Source organism: Pseudorca crassidens, chromosome 17 (assembly GCF_039906515.1).
Source record: "Pseudorca crassidens isolate mPseCra1 chromosome 17, mPseCra1.hap1, whole genome shotgun sequence".
Classification (NCBI taxonomy): Eukaryota; Metazoa; Chordata; class Mammalia; order Artiodactyla; family Delphinidae; genus Pseudorca; species Pseudorca crassidens.
Window position 1 is genome coordinate 72,130,788 of NC_090312.1, and position 14,477 is coordinate 72,145,264.

General features: G+C 41.1%; 1 protein-coding gene across 4 annotated transcripts in view; it reads right to left on the bottom strand.

The window, feature by feature from the left end:
- The window catches only part of PREX2 (phosphatidylinositol-3,4,5-trisphosphate dependent Rac exchange factor 2), a 286,239-nt gene that overhangs the window by 108,840 nt on the left and 162,922 nt on the right, over positions 1–14,477 (bottom strand). For all 4 annotated transcript variants that reach the window (XM_067712136.1, XM_067712134.1, XM_067712135.1 and 1 more), the window contains 5 exons: positions 11,203–11,422; positions 10,451–10,658; positions 3,790–3,969; positions 1,154–1,248; positions 285–367 (listed from right to left, as the gene is read on the bottom strand). In XM_067712136.1, the coding sequence (XP_067568237.1) occupies positions 285–367; positions 1,154–1,248; positions 3,790–3,969; positions 10,451–10,658; positions 11,203–11,422 (786 nt within the window). The remainder of the gene's footprint in view (positions 1–284; positions 368–1,153; positions 1,249–3,789; positions 3,970–10,450; positions 10,659–11,202; positions 11,423–14,477) is intronic.

Consider the following 14,477-nt stretch of genomic DNA (forward strand, 5'->3'; position numbering starts at 1 on the left):
GGAGGAATCTGAAAACCCACAAAGAAACAAATAATGAACAGAATAACTCCTGTGTGTAGGACACTTTATAATTTTCTAAAGACTGAAATACTTGACATTCATAACAATCCTTTGGGTTAGCTGGCTGAAGGAATCTCTTTTCCATTGTAAACTATAGAAATTAAGGTACAGGGGATGCAGGAACAGATTCCGTTCTGACTCCAGACTCCTTCCACTATGTCTGAAAAACGAATTTCTGACAGTTTAGTCTGTGGAAAAAATACCCACAACTGTCCCAACTGTACCTGGCTGAAAAGATGCTCAAGGCAACTGTGGATCTTGTCCTGTTTATCACGAGAAATGCGAACATTCAGGGGAAGCTCATCACCTAGATATTAAAAATAAATCATTCATCTTATGTTTAACATTCCAAAGCATTTTAATGTCAATAAAGTAAAAAATAAATAAACACTAGCTCTTATTCCATACATTAGTTCTCATGTTCAGAAAAAGAATTCCAAAAGCTTTAATAACTATTAGGATGTCAGATTACTGCTCCTTCAAAACTGAGATGAAAGCAGAGGGTCTCACAGAAAGAATCCTGTGGTACCCACATTAATGATTCTTTCAAATGGTGAATTTTTCTAATGGTCAAATAGTTGGAATAAACTGCACATCTAAAAATTAAGATTTTTCCTAACTCGATGGAAAGTCTTTTTCTTAGCACACACAAAATAAAACATTTATAAGGTATTTATTTCAAGCAGTGTTTTTCTCATCACTCCCTTCCCCACTGCCCATCAGGCTAGCTCAGGTGCATCTGCTGCCTTCAAATCCTGCTTCAAAGCCCATCCCATCTCCTTACACAATCAGCAATGCCTAATATCCTAGAAAACTTGTTTCTTGTGTACCTATCATACAGGTACCATGCAGTAACACAGAAATATCATGAAACATCACTTATTAACATAAAAATTAGTTTGTTTCTTCCATCTCTTTAAAAATTCACTCTGTTTATAATGGGATTGGGAAGCTGACTTTCTCAAGCATGTAAAACTGAAAGGCAGTGTGTGTGGCCACCGAGAATGGCTAATGAAAGGTAAAAATGGATCAGGCAAATTAATCCCTTAGGTTCGGCATCATCAAAGCGTCCGCGTGCCTTCACCAAACGCACCTGAGTCCATCTCATCGCTGTGAAAATACGAGCTGCACTGGCTGCTGCAGATGCTGGTGAAGGAGGTGACGGAATTCCTATTGCTGTTGCAGTCGCTGCGAAGAATGAGGTACGTGTCACTTTAGCAGTGCATCTGGCAAAGTTTCCCTGCCACTTCTTACTGGATAAACTTATTATGTCACGGTTATATGTGTTAATATGCTTTATAGAAATTTATGAGAAAGATAAATTTTTTCAACTCACATTTTATCTTACTTTAAACGAAAGTATTTTCAATTCGGTCATATTTCAACTTTTCTTGTCATATAATCTAATCATAATTGAATTTTAAAATGCATAGCTATTTACAGGAGTCAAACCAAACTTAAAATTCGTTATAATCCATTTGATGGTATATGCCTGTAGTTGATTCGCTAAGAGTGACAAAATCCTGTTTCAAGAGCTCTGCCTTTCAACCCTTTCTAGTAACTTAAAGGATAACTTATTAATTGCACTCTGAGCTCCCACCCTTCCCCCGCCCCAGGAAGATGGCATCTTGTCTCCATCCCGGAGCCCAGCACAGGACACCACACCTGCTAGGTGCTGGATAATGATGAACATCAAGGGAAAGAAAGTTAGAAATGTCTGTGTGTGAATACGGACCCATGACAGATTTCAGAAGTAGTGCAGGAGACATAAATATTTTTTTCTCTCAGAATAAGTAAAAGGGACTTATTTAACTTTAAATGTACATTTAAAATTTCTATTTTACCCTAGAGAGAACCTGAGAGTAATGTTAATTATCTGATAACTAGAATTTGAGGGAAGAAGGTATTTTTAGATCTGTAATTTCCCACTGGAGAGAAACCACAGGTTCTTATTAAAGAGCATACTGGTCTCCTTAGAAGCTAAAAGTAAGTGAAATGGTAAAAGTGGTTAATTTGTTTTATATATCATTAAATTTCTAGGAATAATTAACTCACGTATTCATCAAAATCCTTTTCACATAGAAATTGGAATAGTAGAATGGTTAATAAACTGAGAGCCAGGCCACCTGATTTCCTAGGTAAATTATGTAACTCCTGCGGGCCTCAACTTCCTCAGATGTAAAATGCAGTTAATATCCGAACCTGCCACAGAGGGCTGTGGGAGGAATTCCGTGAAATCATCCTGCTTCCCCCTGCGTCTGGTAAGAATGCTTTTAATGTTAGCTACTAGTTTGTGCTAAACATCTCTGATGAAACAACTTCGATTTAAAGATAATTACTAAATATCTTTTCACTGTAAAACACTGTATAATAAATAAGAGTAAGAGAGGTTTTGTCTTCGGTGAATGTACATAAAACGGGAGGTTCTGAAGCTGCACGCTCAGCATACGTGGCAGGTTGCCACAGGTCTCAATGAGGTTCCAGGTGACACAAGGATTCAAAGGAGAAAAAGCACTTTCAATTAAGGAAGTTCATTGGAAGAGCCATCATTTGAGAGTCTGGTAAGAAGATGACTCGACAGAGTCTGGAGGGAAGGTGTTATGGGTTGAATTGTATCTCTCCCTCCCCCGCCCCTAAATGCATATGGTGAAGTCCAACATTCAGTATTCCAAACTGTGATCTCATTCGGAGGGAGGGTCTTGACAGAGGTAATCAAGTTAAAATGAGGTCACTAGTGGGGGCCCTAATCCAGTATGACTGGTGTCCTTATAAGAAGAGGAAACATGGACACTGAGACAGGCTTGGAAGGAAAAGGATGGGAAGAGACAGAGGGAGAAGACAGCCGTCTGCAACCACGACATTGAGCCTTCCTTCACAGCCCTCAGAAAGAACCCAACCCTGCTGACACCTGGATTTCAGACTTCCAGCCCTAGAACTGTAGGATAATAAATAAATTTCTGTTGTTCAAGCCACCTGGTTCTTGGTACTCTGTTACAGCAGTCCTATCAAAATTGTACAGAAGGCATGTGAGGGAAGAAGAAACGCACAAAGCTGGTCACAGAGGTGAGCACGTGAAACTAGTTCAATTAGCTTGAATCACAGAACATAGGAAGGAGGAAAAACAAAACAGAAAGAACTCCTATTCACTACCCAATAGTCCAATAATCAGAAACAGATATTCAAGAAAAAACTGTCAATATAGGCACAACTTGTTTATTTGCCATACATGTTACACAATCCATAAAAGAATAACAAATCTCCTAAATGAGGTCCACTCGGTTGGAGAAAAAATGTTTTGTCCAAATTACTCAGATTATAAAAGGGAAGAATTTGAAAGATAGTGATGTCTCACTATGCTTTGTCTGAGGTTGGTAACAGCCAGCAGTTATTTTGTGGGAATAATAAACAAAAACAACAGTCAAAAATTTTTTCAAGGGCTTCCCTGGTGGCGCAGTGGTTGAGAGTCCGCCTGCCGATGCAGGGGACACAGGTTCGTGCCCAAGTCCGGGAAGATCCCACATGCCGCGGAGCGGCTGGGCCCGTGAGTCATGGCCGCTGGGCCTGCGGGTCCGGAGCCTGTGCTCCGCAACGGGAGAGGCCACAGCAGTGAGACGCCCGCGTACCGCAAAAAAAAAAAAAAAAAAAAAATTTTTTTCAAGACCTTTGTGGAAAATACAGAATCACATTTGACTTGGTCAATGAGATGAGTTTCAGGAATGAATGAATTACCTGTAAGAGTCTCTGTTGCTGATGGTGTCGTGACCTGAATCTTCCTGCTCATCGCCTGCCACGTTAAAACAGACGCGTTTGCTGTTTCTCTCTCCCTTCTCGTTGTCACTGTCTGTTGGGACTATGGACTCTGATGCCTTACGTTCTAATTTAGGAGAGTATGTTATTGAAGACAGAAGGCTGCAGTGGGATATAAAAAAAAAAAAGAATAAGTGCACATTTTCACACTGGCGGCTACAGATAACTACCTTGCTCATAGAATATGATAGGCTTACAGATATTTCTAGAGCTTCTTCTAGGTGTCACCTGAAATTAATACCCTATTGCATAAAACGCCTGTCATGCACAGTTCACTTTTTCCTCTCAGAATAAGTAATGGAAACAGCTCACAATTTTGATGAGAAAGCTGTGTTCAAATCCAGGTTCTGCCACGGACTAGCTATGCTCTCCTGGCAAAACCAGGATGGTTCTCTCTGACATCTATGAAAAGTGGATAATAAGAATAGCTACCCACAGGGCTGCTGTGAGAATGAAATGCATAGAACATATTGCTGGTACTCAACGGGCATCACCTCGCTCCCAGCCATTGTCACCACCACGTGAAAATACCTGAGAAACTTTAAAGTGCTATCCAAATATTAAAATAAACACTAAATGGGCTTAAACCTCTGCACTGGCTTACCTTCAGACGTTAAAATCCCACTGCCCCTCTCCGCCTGCCCTGGGTTTCCCCCAGGCTTTCTCTATTTGTCAGGGAGAATATCATGTGGACAAACTGTTCTCACACTCATGTAAACAGGAGTCCTGCCCGTCCTGACCCTAAGATGCTAAACAGAGTCACACACAGGTGAGGACAGGCGGTAGTAGGGGCTACTCCAATACCATCCACAACCCAGTCATCATGAAACATCGTGAATCTGCCCAAACGCAAAGCTCTTCCACTGGGCTCAAGGCTAAAACACACTTCCAGACTCTGAATTGGCAAAAAACTTGATGCAGACTCTAGGCAGCACTGATTCCACCAGGCTAGACTTGCATGTTTGGCTCTAAATTGTTTCTTATAGAACTAACTCAAAATGACACAAAAATGGAATCAGTCTTTACTATCAAACAATGTGATATAGAATTTGCAAAACAAACTAAACCATAACTGAACAAAGGGCCCAGGCGTAGTTTCTCCAGCCCACAATCATCTTCTCTTTTATTTACCAAATACCGATGACATGCTGTTCTAGTCAACAGCACATATGCGCATATCTTGACGCTCATTTTTCCATAGGAATGTCATGTTTATTTTATTTCAAGACCATGAAAAGATCTTCTACCTCTTATTTATATCCCATAATGTCAAACCCAATGCTGTGCAGAGTAAATACTTGTTAAGTCATTTCACTAATGAATTAATTAAACACATTTATCGAACCATGCATTGCCCTTGGTGCTGTTCATGCAGCAGTTTACAAAACAAACAAAAGTCCGTGCCCTCCTGGCGCTTAAATTCTACTGGGAGGAAACAAACAGTGACCAGATAAGCTGTATAGTGTATCACATGGTGACAACTGGGAAGGTGAAAACTTTCTAAAAAGGGAATGAAGCCAGGGCTGCAACTTCAAATAGTGGCATCAGGTAAGGTCTCACTGTGAGATGATATCTGAATAATATTTGGGCAGTTTATAGTTTTTAGACACCTGGGAAAATCAGGGAGCTCTGCTAGATTGCTCAGGGCCCTGCAAAGCTATGAATTATTTTAAACACACTTTTTCTATTTGGAAAGATATGTTTATGTCTCATGAGACAGACTGTGTATTTCTTCACTCCCTCCACCCAAAAGATTAAAGCATTAGATTAACTCCAATTACCCAAGCTGCACGCTGCACAGACAGATGAACTCTGACTACCAAAGAGGAAAGAGATGCAGGAGTGCTCATTCTGCAAGGGGTCCTCTGTGCTCTATGGACCTTTTAAATGAGAAGTCATGGGGGCTCAGCATAAACATTTTTTTCAGAGCTCTACAAATTGTGTTCACATATTTGCTTTTCATTTTAAACAGCTGCAGTCATGCTTGCACTGACCTTGTGAGAACAAGTGTTAGGCTAACAAACAAATGATAGAAAAACAATGTTTTTGACACCACGTTTTCGCATAAAATCTCTCGATTCTTAAAAGTAATAATAGGGCTTCCCTGGTGGCGCAGTGGTTGAGAGTCCGCCTGCCGATCCAGGGGACACGGGTTCGTGCCCCGGCCCGGGAAGATCCCACATGCCGCAGCGCGGCTGGGCCCATGAGCCATGGCCGCTGAGCCTGCGCATCCGGAGCCTGTGCTCTGCAACGGGAGACGCCACAACAGTGAGAGGCCCACGTACCGCAAAAAAAAAAAAAATAAATAAAGTAATAATAGAGCATAAAGCTTAATATCTGTGCTCGCAGAAATATTTTCCTTTACCTTTGCTCGTATACAGTGTTAAGCTCCCTCTGACAGTGTGTAGGTCTGTTGATTCTGAATTAACATCCTGAGCTGAGTACCATTTCTGGTCAATCTCCACCAAATGCCCCTGATGAATAAAGATTTCTGTATATGGTGGATTGCATCTACCTGTGCGTTTTCTATTTGACTGAGATTTAAATATCACCATCATCCTCTTCCGCACAGCTAACATCTGTTGAGCTCTTATGCTGGTCACTATGCTAAGTACCTAACAGGTATTAATTCACTCAGTCCCTCAGACCACCTTATGAAGTGGGTATCCTCGTTATTATTATCAGTATTATTATTGTTATTCTCATCTTAGAGATGGGCTGAGTGAGACACACTCATAATACTGTGGAAACTAAAAACCAGTTGTAGAGGAAGCAGGAAGTCCAGAGGAGGAAGACACGAGTGACTGGGACTCAGGGTATGGACTGTGTCCCGGGGGAGCTGGTACCGTCTCTCCACAGACCGGCCACCAGCCTGACACTTGAGTGCCTAGAAGGCCAGCCACGCCGGCCTCGGGAGCAGGGCTGACCAGGCAGAGGTGTGTCACGTTCCGGGATCAGAAAGAGGCTGATGCAAGAGGAGCTCAGAGAAATGGGTTTGGAGAGAGGGACGGGGGCAAACTGCGTAGAAATGTGCAGGCCACAGTAACGCATCTCCCATGATTCTAGCTGCATCGCAATGCCATTAACTGGCTTTAAGCAGGGGACTAGCACAACTTACCTGTACAGATCCCTCCGGCACCTGCCGAATGTAGAATGTATTAGATGGAGAGGCACAGCTGGAAAATTCTACAGCGGGTACTAGGGAGGAGACTATGGTGACCCAGTCTAAGGTGATGGGGTGGACACATTCTGAGGTATAACTGGCAGGACCTGATAAGGTACTGGAGGTGAAGGGAAAGGAAAGAGAAGAATCACAGCTGATACCGGCTTCATAAACTGGCTTCATAAACTGAAGAGATGGAGAATACTGAGAAGGGGGACAACCTTGATGGGGGAGGGGGCAAAGCAGATTTGAGTATGAGGTCAAAGTAGATTTCAGTTTCAGAAACAAATTTAAGTTTGAGGCGTCTGTGAGACAGCCCAGTGTTTCATAAACCAACTCACAGCTGGTCTGTGAGAACGAAAGCCATCAGTGCATGTAATCATATAACTGTGCCCGGCACATGAGCCCCTATAATACATGCTAGTTTTTATGAAACTGTGCCCAGTTTTTTACATTTACCAGAAAAATGCTTGGGAAAACCTCAAAGATAATTCCACCACCAGCCCTACCGTTCCTATCTGCAACCCCCAGCTCACTAACTGTCCTACAATGTGTTTTGGTTGTCACTCAATCCTGGGACATGTGGCACCTGCAAAATGAAGTCTATTCTCAAATTTCCTGCCTTACTAGCCCCCAATACTCTTTATTCATTTCCTCTCTGTGAGAATACACAAACCCTGAATTTTAAAACCCTGTCAAAGATTCTGGACTCTCCACGAATTATTTTTTCCCTTTACTTATATCTAATACCCGAGCGTCATTAACCAGAAAATCGCCCATTAAAGGGCTAAATATCTAGCTTCCTGAAATGAAACAGGAATCACAAAATCTTGATGAAATTCATAACATCACATTACTTCCTGTTACTACACAGCACATCTGTCTCTAGTTCTATTTTTGGATCTGAACAAGGTAGGAGGATTTAGGGGAATGCCTGTGTGTCAAAGGATGTGTTCCCAAGTGACAGGAAAACCAGACTTCACAATTAGACAGGCTGAGCACCAGGACCTTTCACAGGAATGAATGACTCCTAGAAAGGCTAGCAGGGAGATATTGTGAGGCAATTCTCTTAAAACTCGGCACAGCAGCTGAGATCTGCTTCTCCACTCTGCAGAGGCACCTATGTTAGACCAAGAATAATTTCTCCATGGTGAGAAAACTGTTTAGTAACTAGCTTTTTAAATAATTTGTCAAGCTTCACTGCACTGCAGCATTTCTGAACGGGGCAATGGGGCATCCAGGCACTTGGGACAACGGTACTGTTTTAAAGTGATTATGTTACACACTGGATTATGGTGGAACATATTTATATTTAGAATTAAATTATATGGTGCACACAGAGAAGACCAAGGAGGTGTCTCAAATCACTGGCTCATTTCATGTCACTTTCCTAATAAACAAGCACAGTTGGTAAAGACTTTTAGAATAACAGAGTGGCGAAATCACAAGTAAAAATAGGTAATCATTTTAACTAGCTTTGGTTAATAAAAATAGCTTAACCCTCTTTCTGAAATTAGTGCTTTAAATATAAAGCATTTTAAACCAAGTAAAGGGAGCCCCTTGGCTCTAACCATTTCCTTGAAAATATATCTACATTAGCTGAACTTAAAAAAAAAGAAGTCAATAAATTCACAAAGACAGACAAACTCTGGACAAGTGCCAGGAAGTGCTGGGTAGTCAGTGCATTAGAGAGCCAGTCTCCAAGGCAGTGTTCACTCAGGCACATCAATAATCCTGCCATTGACAAAGGACTCATCTGAAAAGGAGGAATAATAACTCTTGGTTTAACTGGAATCATGGGATTGGTCCAGATGCTCTCCTAGAATCCCTTTGAGATCTAGGATCCATGATTCAGTGTTACTATCCATTGCCTTATTAATAAACAGTCTTCCTCTTGAACCTCCTGAATACTTCAGGGGGAAAAAAGAGACTGGTTTCTAAAATACATATAACATACATGATAAAATCAATTTATTAAATAAAGCAAAATATAATGTCCTAAAATATTAACTTCTCTGTCACAAGGTCATTCTGAAACAATTCCAAATATCATATATTTGTTTAAAAATAACCACCTGTTCTCTAAGTAACCTCAAACTGTTTAAATTGTCTAGGAATGGGGTGGTCCCAATATAATATACCAAGTGTCATAAGTAATTTTAAAAAACTAGTGTATTAGACAAAGGAAAACAGAATTTCAATTCTAAATTAACTCATAAAAATGTCAGAAAACAGTAGCACAGTAAATAGTAACTACTTAAAGATAATCTTAGAAATATGGTGCACTAATATGGTAATTTTGATCTCTAAATTTCAAAGATGTATAGAGATCATGTCCATTAAAATTTCATTAGTGTAAAGTCTAATTACAACAAAGCCTTAGAATCAGTTCTAAACATTTTATGTGAAATCTGAATTATCCGTGGAAGTAGGGATGATGTGTGTGTGAACTAAATAATACACATTTGATAGCCGTCTAAATCTGCAACTTCATAAAGGGAGTACATTAAAAAGAGGAAAATAGTCCTTATACCATTTTCAGATTTTTCCCACTATGATATATTCAACAATTTCAATCCCCTGAATGAGAAGCAAGCATGTCAAGCCCTAGGCTGATTGCTTTTCGTATTAATTTTTATATTTTTCACCACAAATAGATAATTGGTTATGATTATTCACCCTCTTCTATACGTGAGAAACTGAACTACCCCAAATTCCATTCTGCCTTGACTAGATGTGAAGCACGGTCACACTCCATGATGTAGCAAACCATCCTACAGAGTTCAGGCAATTCTCCAACCTTCAAATTCCTGAATAAGAATCAGAGTTGAGCTCTGGAAAAATTTTATTCAACTCCCTCCTCTTCTCCGTTCTTGATTAAAAGATTCCAAATTACCGGCACAGTGATTTGGGTACTTTCTTAGTAAACCATTAATTCAATCAGAAGAGAAGAAAGGGTGTTGGTCATTGGTCCTAGGGTTACATATTTTGGCTTTTACTCATTTAACAAGTATGTTAAGGACTAGGTATGCTTTACATTTTTTCATAAACATCTATTGAGTGTTTATCCACCAAATGCTGTGTTCTGGTCTGTAAAAGGTACACAAGGAAATCCTTACACGCAGTTCGTACTCTTTCATCATATTGTTCAATTTAACATCGGCACACTGAAACTTAGCGTTTTCTATATGAAAGAACCTTGCTGTTCTCTTCCCTGGTATTAAATGCTTCCTTAAGATACAGATCTACAGAACTGCCATGTTTTCTTATTTTTAAGGTGTTGGCATTAAGAGGATCTATACGCTTAGCAAAAATTCCTACATTTTCAAACAGTAAAAAGAATAATGGGTATTCAGGAGTGCCATTTCCTACAGCTATTGTATTATGTACATTTAAAAGTACAGTAAATAAAATGCTTACTCATCTGTTTGACAAACACACATCTCCACCTCCTTCAGTGCAGTCTGAAGTTTGCCCAGCAGTTTCTGATAGATATCTTGGGTTTCTAAGTCGTCTTCTTTCAACAAATACCGGAGACCGTGCCCATCTTGCTGCCCCAGAGACAGACCTGAAGGGGCCGCCATAGTTGTAATCGTATGTTGAATGTACACCATAGGGCTTAGTTTTCCTGAGGAGTTGAAACCATTCCATAGCAACCGTTATTACCTTTAACTTACAGTAGCAATCCAGCGCCATTCATTTTAGACGTCCAAGCTTACAAAAGATAAAATGCCAATCTAATGCTGCATTTAATTCAGGAATTAAAGCTTATGGGGAGTTGTGATTAAAAACTACAAATACAGTTTGATTCCATGTCCCACTGGGATGGCATGGGGTGGTACTCCGCATCCCTTGCAGCTGCTCCTCTACTATTTTTCTCCTAGTTATAGGGCCATCTCAGATGAGTGATTTCACAGCAAGATGAGCTGTGCCTATCAGGCATGTAAGGAAGACAAAAACAATTATTCTTCTCAGAGGAAAACTAATGAAAATGTGTAACTCCATTTTCATTCTACAAACACTTATGCATAATTATCCAAATGATTAGCGTGAGGAATCCTTTCTTTATAAAATTTCAGACTTGCTGACATGCTAATTTCAGGGATGCAGGAATAGGTATGATCGCCTAAGTTACGTGTCATAATTTGATAAAGTTGAAAAAGCTAACATACCTTGTTCCGATTTATTTTCTTTATCATGAGAATTATGCTTCCTGCTATCCAACTGAACACCAAATGCACTCCCCAGGTACGCTGATGTTTTGGGATAAGAAACTTCCATCACATTGACATGGCAGTTGGTGGGGCAGAAATCACTGCTGTGCAGTGGGGAGATCTTAGATTTGGCCTGTTTAAAGGTGGGCCAGGCTCTATTCTTTAGTACACGAGAAAACTGTAGATGAAAGATGAAAGAAAAAGCAGTTGAATGCAGTGATAATTCAAACATTTCACTCCTGTCATCCACAGCAAAATCAAAAGAAAATTAAAACATGTCAACTGCAACGGGTGAAATAAATTACAAGCTGTCAGAAATTAAGTCATTATTTTAAAATTCACACGTTCTTAGAAAAGCAAAGCAATACAGGCAGCAAATGCAAAGGATTCTTTTGAAACACTGATTGCAACTTAAGCGCTAAAAGAGGTGAATTCAAGCGATCAACACCACTTACTAGGACTCAAATCCACAGGCTCCCAGCAGCTGAGAGTCAGAGAGAGAAACTGAATCAGCGTTCTAGGACACCAAGATAGGAGAAGTGCAAGGTGGCAGAACAGGGTAGCTGTCAGGTCAAGGATGGAAGAAGATGGATTATTCCAAACATCGTCACAAAGCTGACCCAGACCTGAGTCTGGGAACAGGTGAGACAGCAAAGCTTGGTGGTGGGGACCCCGAATGGCAGGACAACAGGCAGAACAGACTTTACTTCCCACCCGTGCTTCCTGCTCATCACTGTTGAGCTTTGGGTCAGGGTCAGCCTGAACACCGGCATGCATGCTGCTTCTACACCATCGAGAATAGTGATGCTCAAGGAAGTTACACAACTTGCCCGGAGAGCCACTCCCCTACTTAAAACCTTGCCATCCAAATCCACGGTCTACACTTGCCATGGTCTATACAGCCTCCCAAAGTCCGATCCATACCCGGTTTATTTATCTCAAGCTCTCTTCCCCTTGTTCCCTGTGCTCCTCCTGGCTTTCACCCAGTCCCTCTCACATACCATCTACTCGTTCGAGGTCTTTGTACAGGCTGTTCAGTGTGCCTGAAATGTTCTTCCCTTGTTTCCAAACTTACTCCTATGCATTTTCAAGTTCTGTGAAATCATCAAGAGGCCTTCCCTGAGCCCTAGTCTAGGTTCAATTTTCCCATTTGGGTGCTAGGTTACAGCACCCTGTAATCCTCCTTACAATTATGAATAATTTTCTTTTTATTTATTTTATTTATTTATTTATTTTTGGCTGCGTTGGGTCTTCGTTGCTGCGCACGGGCTTTTCTCTAGTTGCGACGTGCAGGGGCTACTCTTCGTTGCAGTGCACGGGGCTTCTCATTGCCAGGGCTTCTCTTGTTGCAGAGCATGGGCTCCAGGTGCACAGGCTTCAGTAGTTGTGGCTCGCGGGCTCTAGGGCGCAGGCTCAGTAGTTGCGGTGCACGGGCTTAGTTGCTCTGCGGCATGTGGGATCTTCCCAGATGAGGGCTTGAATCTGTGTCCCCTGCATTGGCAGGAAGATTCTTAGCCACTGCACCATTAGGGAAGTCCCATGAATAATCTTCTTATTTCTCTCTCCCTTAGCAGATGGTAAACTCCATGAAAGTCATGCTTACATCTGTCTTATGCATCACACACAAGCATCTCATAGAATTGAAGTGGACTGTAGTTTCAAAAACAAAGGACTGAGAGCCACCAGCTCCCTGTGTTTTAGTTATGTCGTCCGCATAACTGATGTGATGCTGGGCAAGTCCCTGTCTCTTTGTCATTTCTAGTAAAATATGGAATGTGGATTAAATAATATCTATGCTCGCTTCTTCCTTGGAAACGATAACCAGATTCTATCTATTTATTCCACTAGTAGAGTAGTAATCTGGACATTGAAGAGAATAAAAATTAAGACTACTACCAGTTACTGTCTAACTTTTCTAGGTTAAATTCAAGAATAAAGATATGATATAAAAAATCACATCTTACTAGCTCACCATTAGAATATGAACTATCTTACAAGTATATTAAACTTTCTTTTCAAATCACATGTCAGAAGCTATGTATCTCAGCAAAGGGCTAGCGCATAGTAGGACTCTAAATAGAACTGGACTGAAATGCAGGAATCTATTAACAAAATTACTAACACATTTGATAATGATACATAGTGAAAATAGCCTAAACACTGAAAGACAGGGAGGCATTTTGAGAACTCCTGAATTATCACTTTCTCTTTATTAATAACGAAACTGTGACCTGGAGACTTATCTCGGAAAGACCTAGAATTTAAGGCCAGATGAAAACTTTCATTCAGAAGTTCTTTTCCACTGTAGTTGCAGGATAAAAATCTCAGATAAGGCTCCCACGGCACAAAGACACAGAGATCGATTTTATTACGTCACCGCATCCATGGTAAGAGGCAGTTACCCTTCTGTTGCTTTCTTTCATTTTAACCAATTATTCATTTATTCAAAAATATGAAAAGAAGCATCTATTCTGGATCCTGTGCTATGCTGGAGACACAGCCCTTGCCCTCACAGAATTCACGGTCTAGTAGGGGACACAGGTGAAAACGATATATCACCCTTATATATAACAATTATACTATTACAATTATATGTAACATATATGTATAAACATATATACAACTGTATATGTGTATATACACATATGTAACAATTATATAATAAATACGATAGCCAGATAATTAGAAGTTTTGGTAAGTGCTGAGAAGGAAGTGAACAGGGTGATGTAATGAAGTATCACCACAGTGATCAGGCAGAGGAGGGGGAAGATTCCATTTTCAGTGGGACCCATTTCCTGCAGCTTTCCGACATCTATCTCAAAACAAATGTCTTCTATGCCCTCTCCCCATGCACTCAGAACGGTGCGTAGCCACATGTCTGAATGTGCCTAGTTTCTTTCAAAGAGTAAGTGGAGGGCTTCCCTGGTGGCACAGTGGTTGAGAGTCTGCCTGCCGATGCAGGGGACACGGGTTCGTGCCCCGGTCCGGGAAGATCCCACATGCCGCGGAGCGGCTGGGCCCGTGAGCCACGGCCGCTGAGCCTGCGCGTCCGGAGCCTGTGCTCCGCAACGGGAGAGGCCGCAACAGTGAGAGGCCCGCGTACCGCAAAAAAAAAAAAAAAAAAGTAAGTGAAACTTCTTTGATACGAGCCTCTCTTGGAGAAGGAAGAGCCTTATGAAAGCAGTGCTGTCTTCCATCCTGGGGTATCCCTAGGAAAGGGGGAGGGGGCGAGG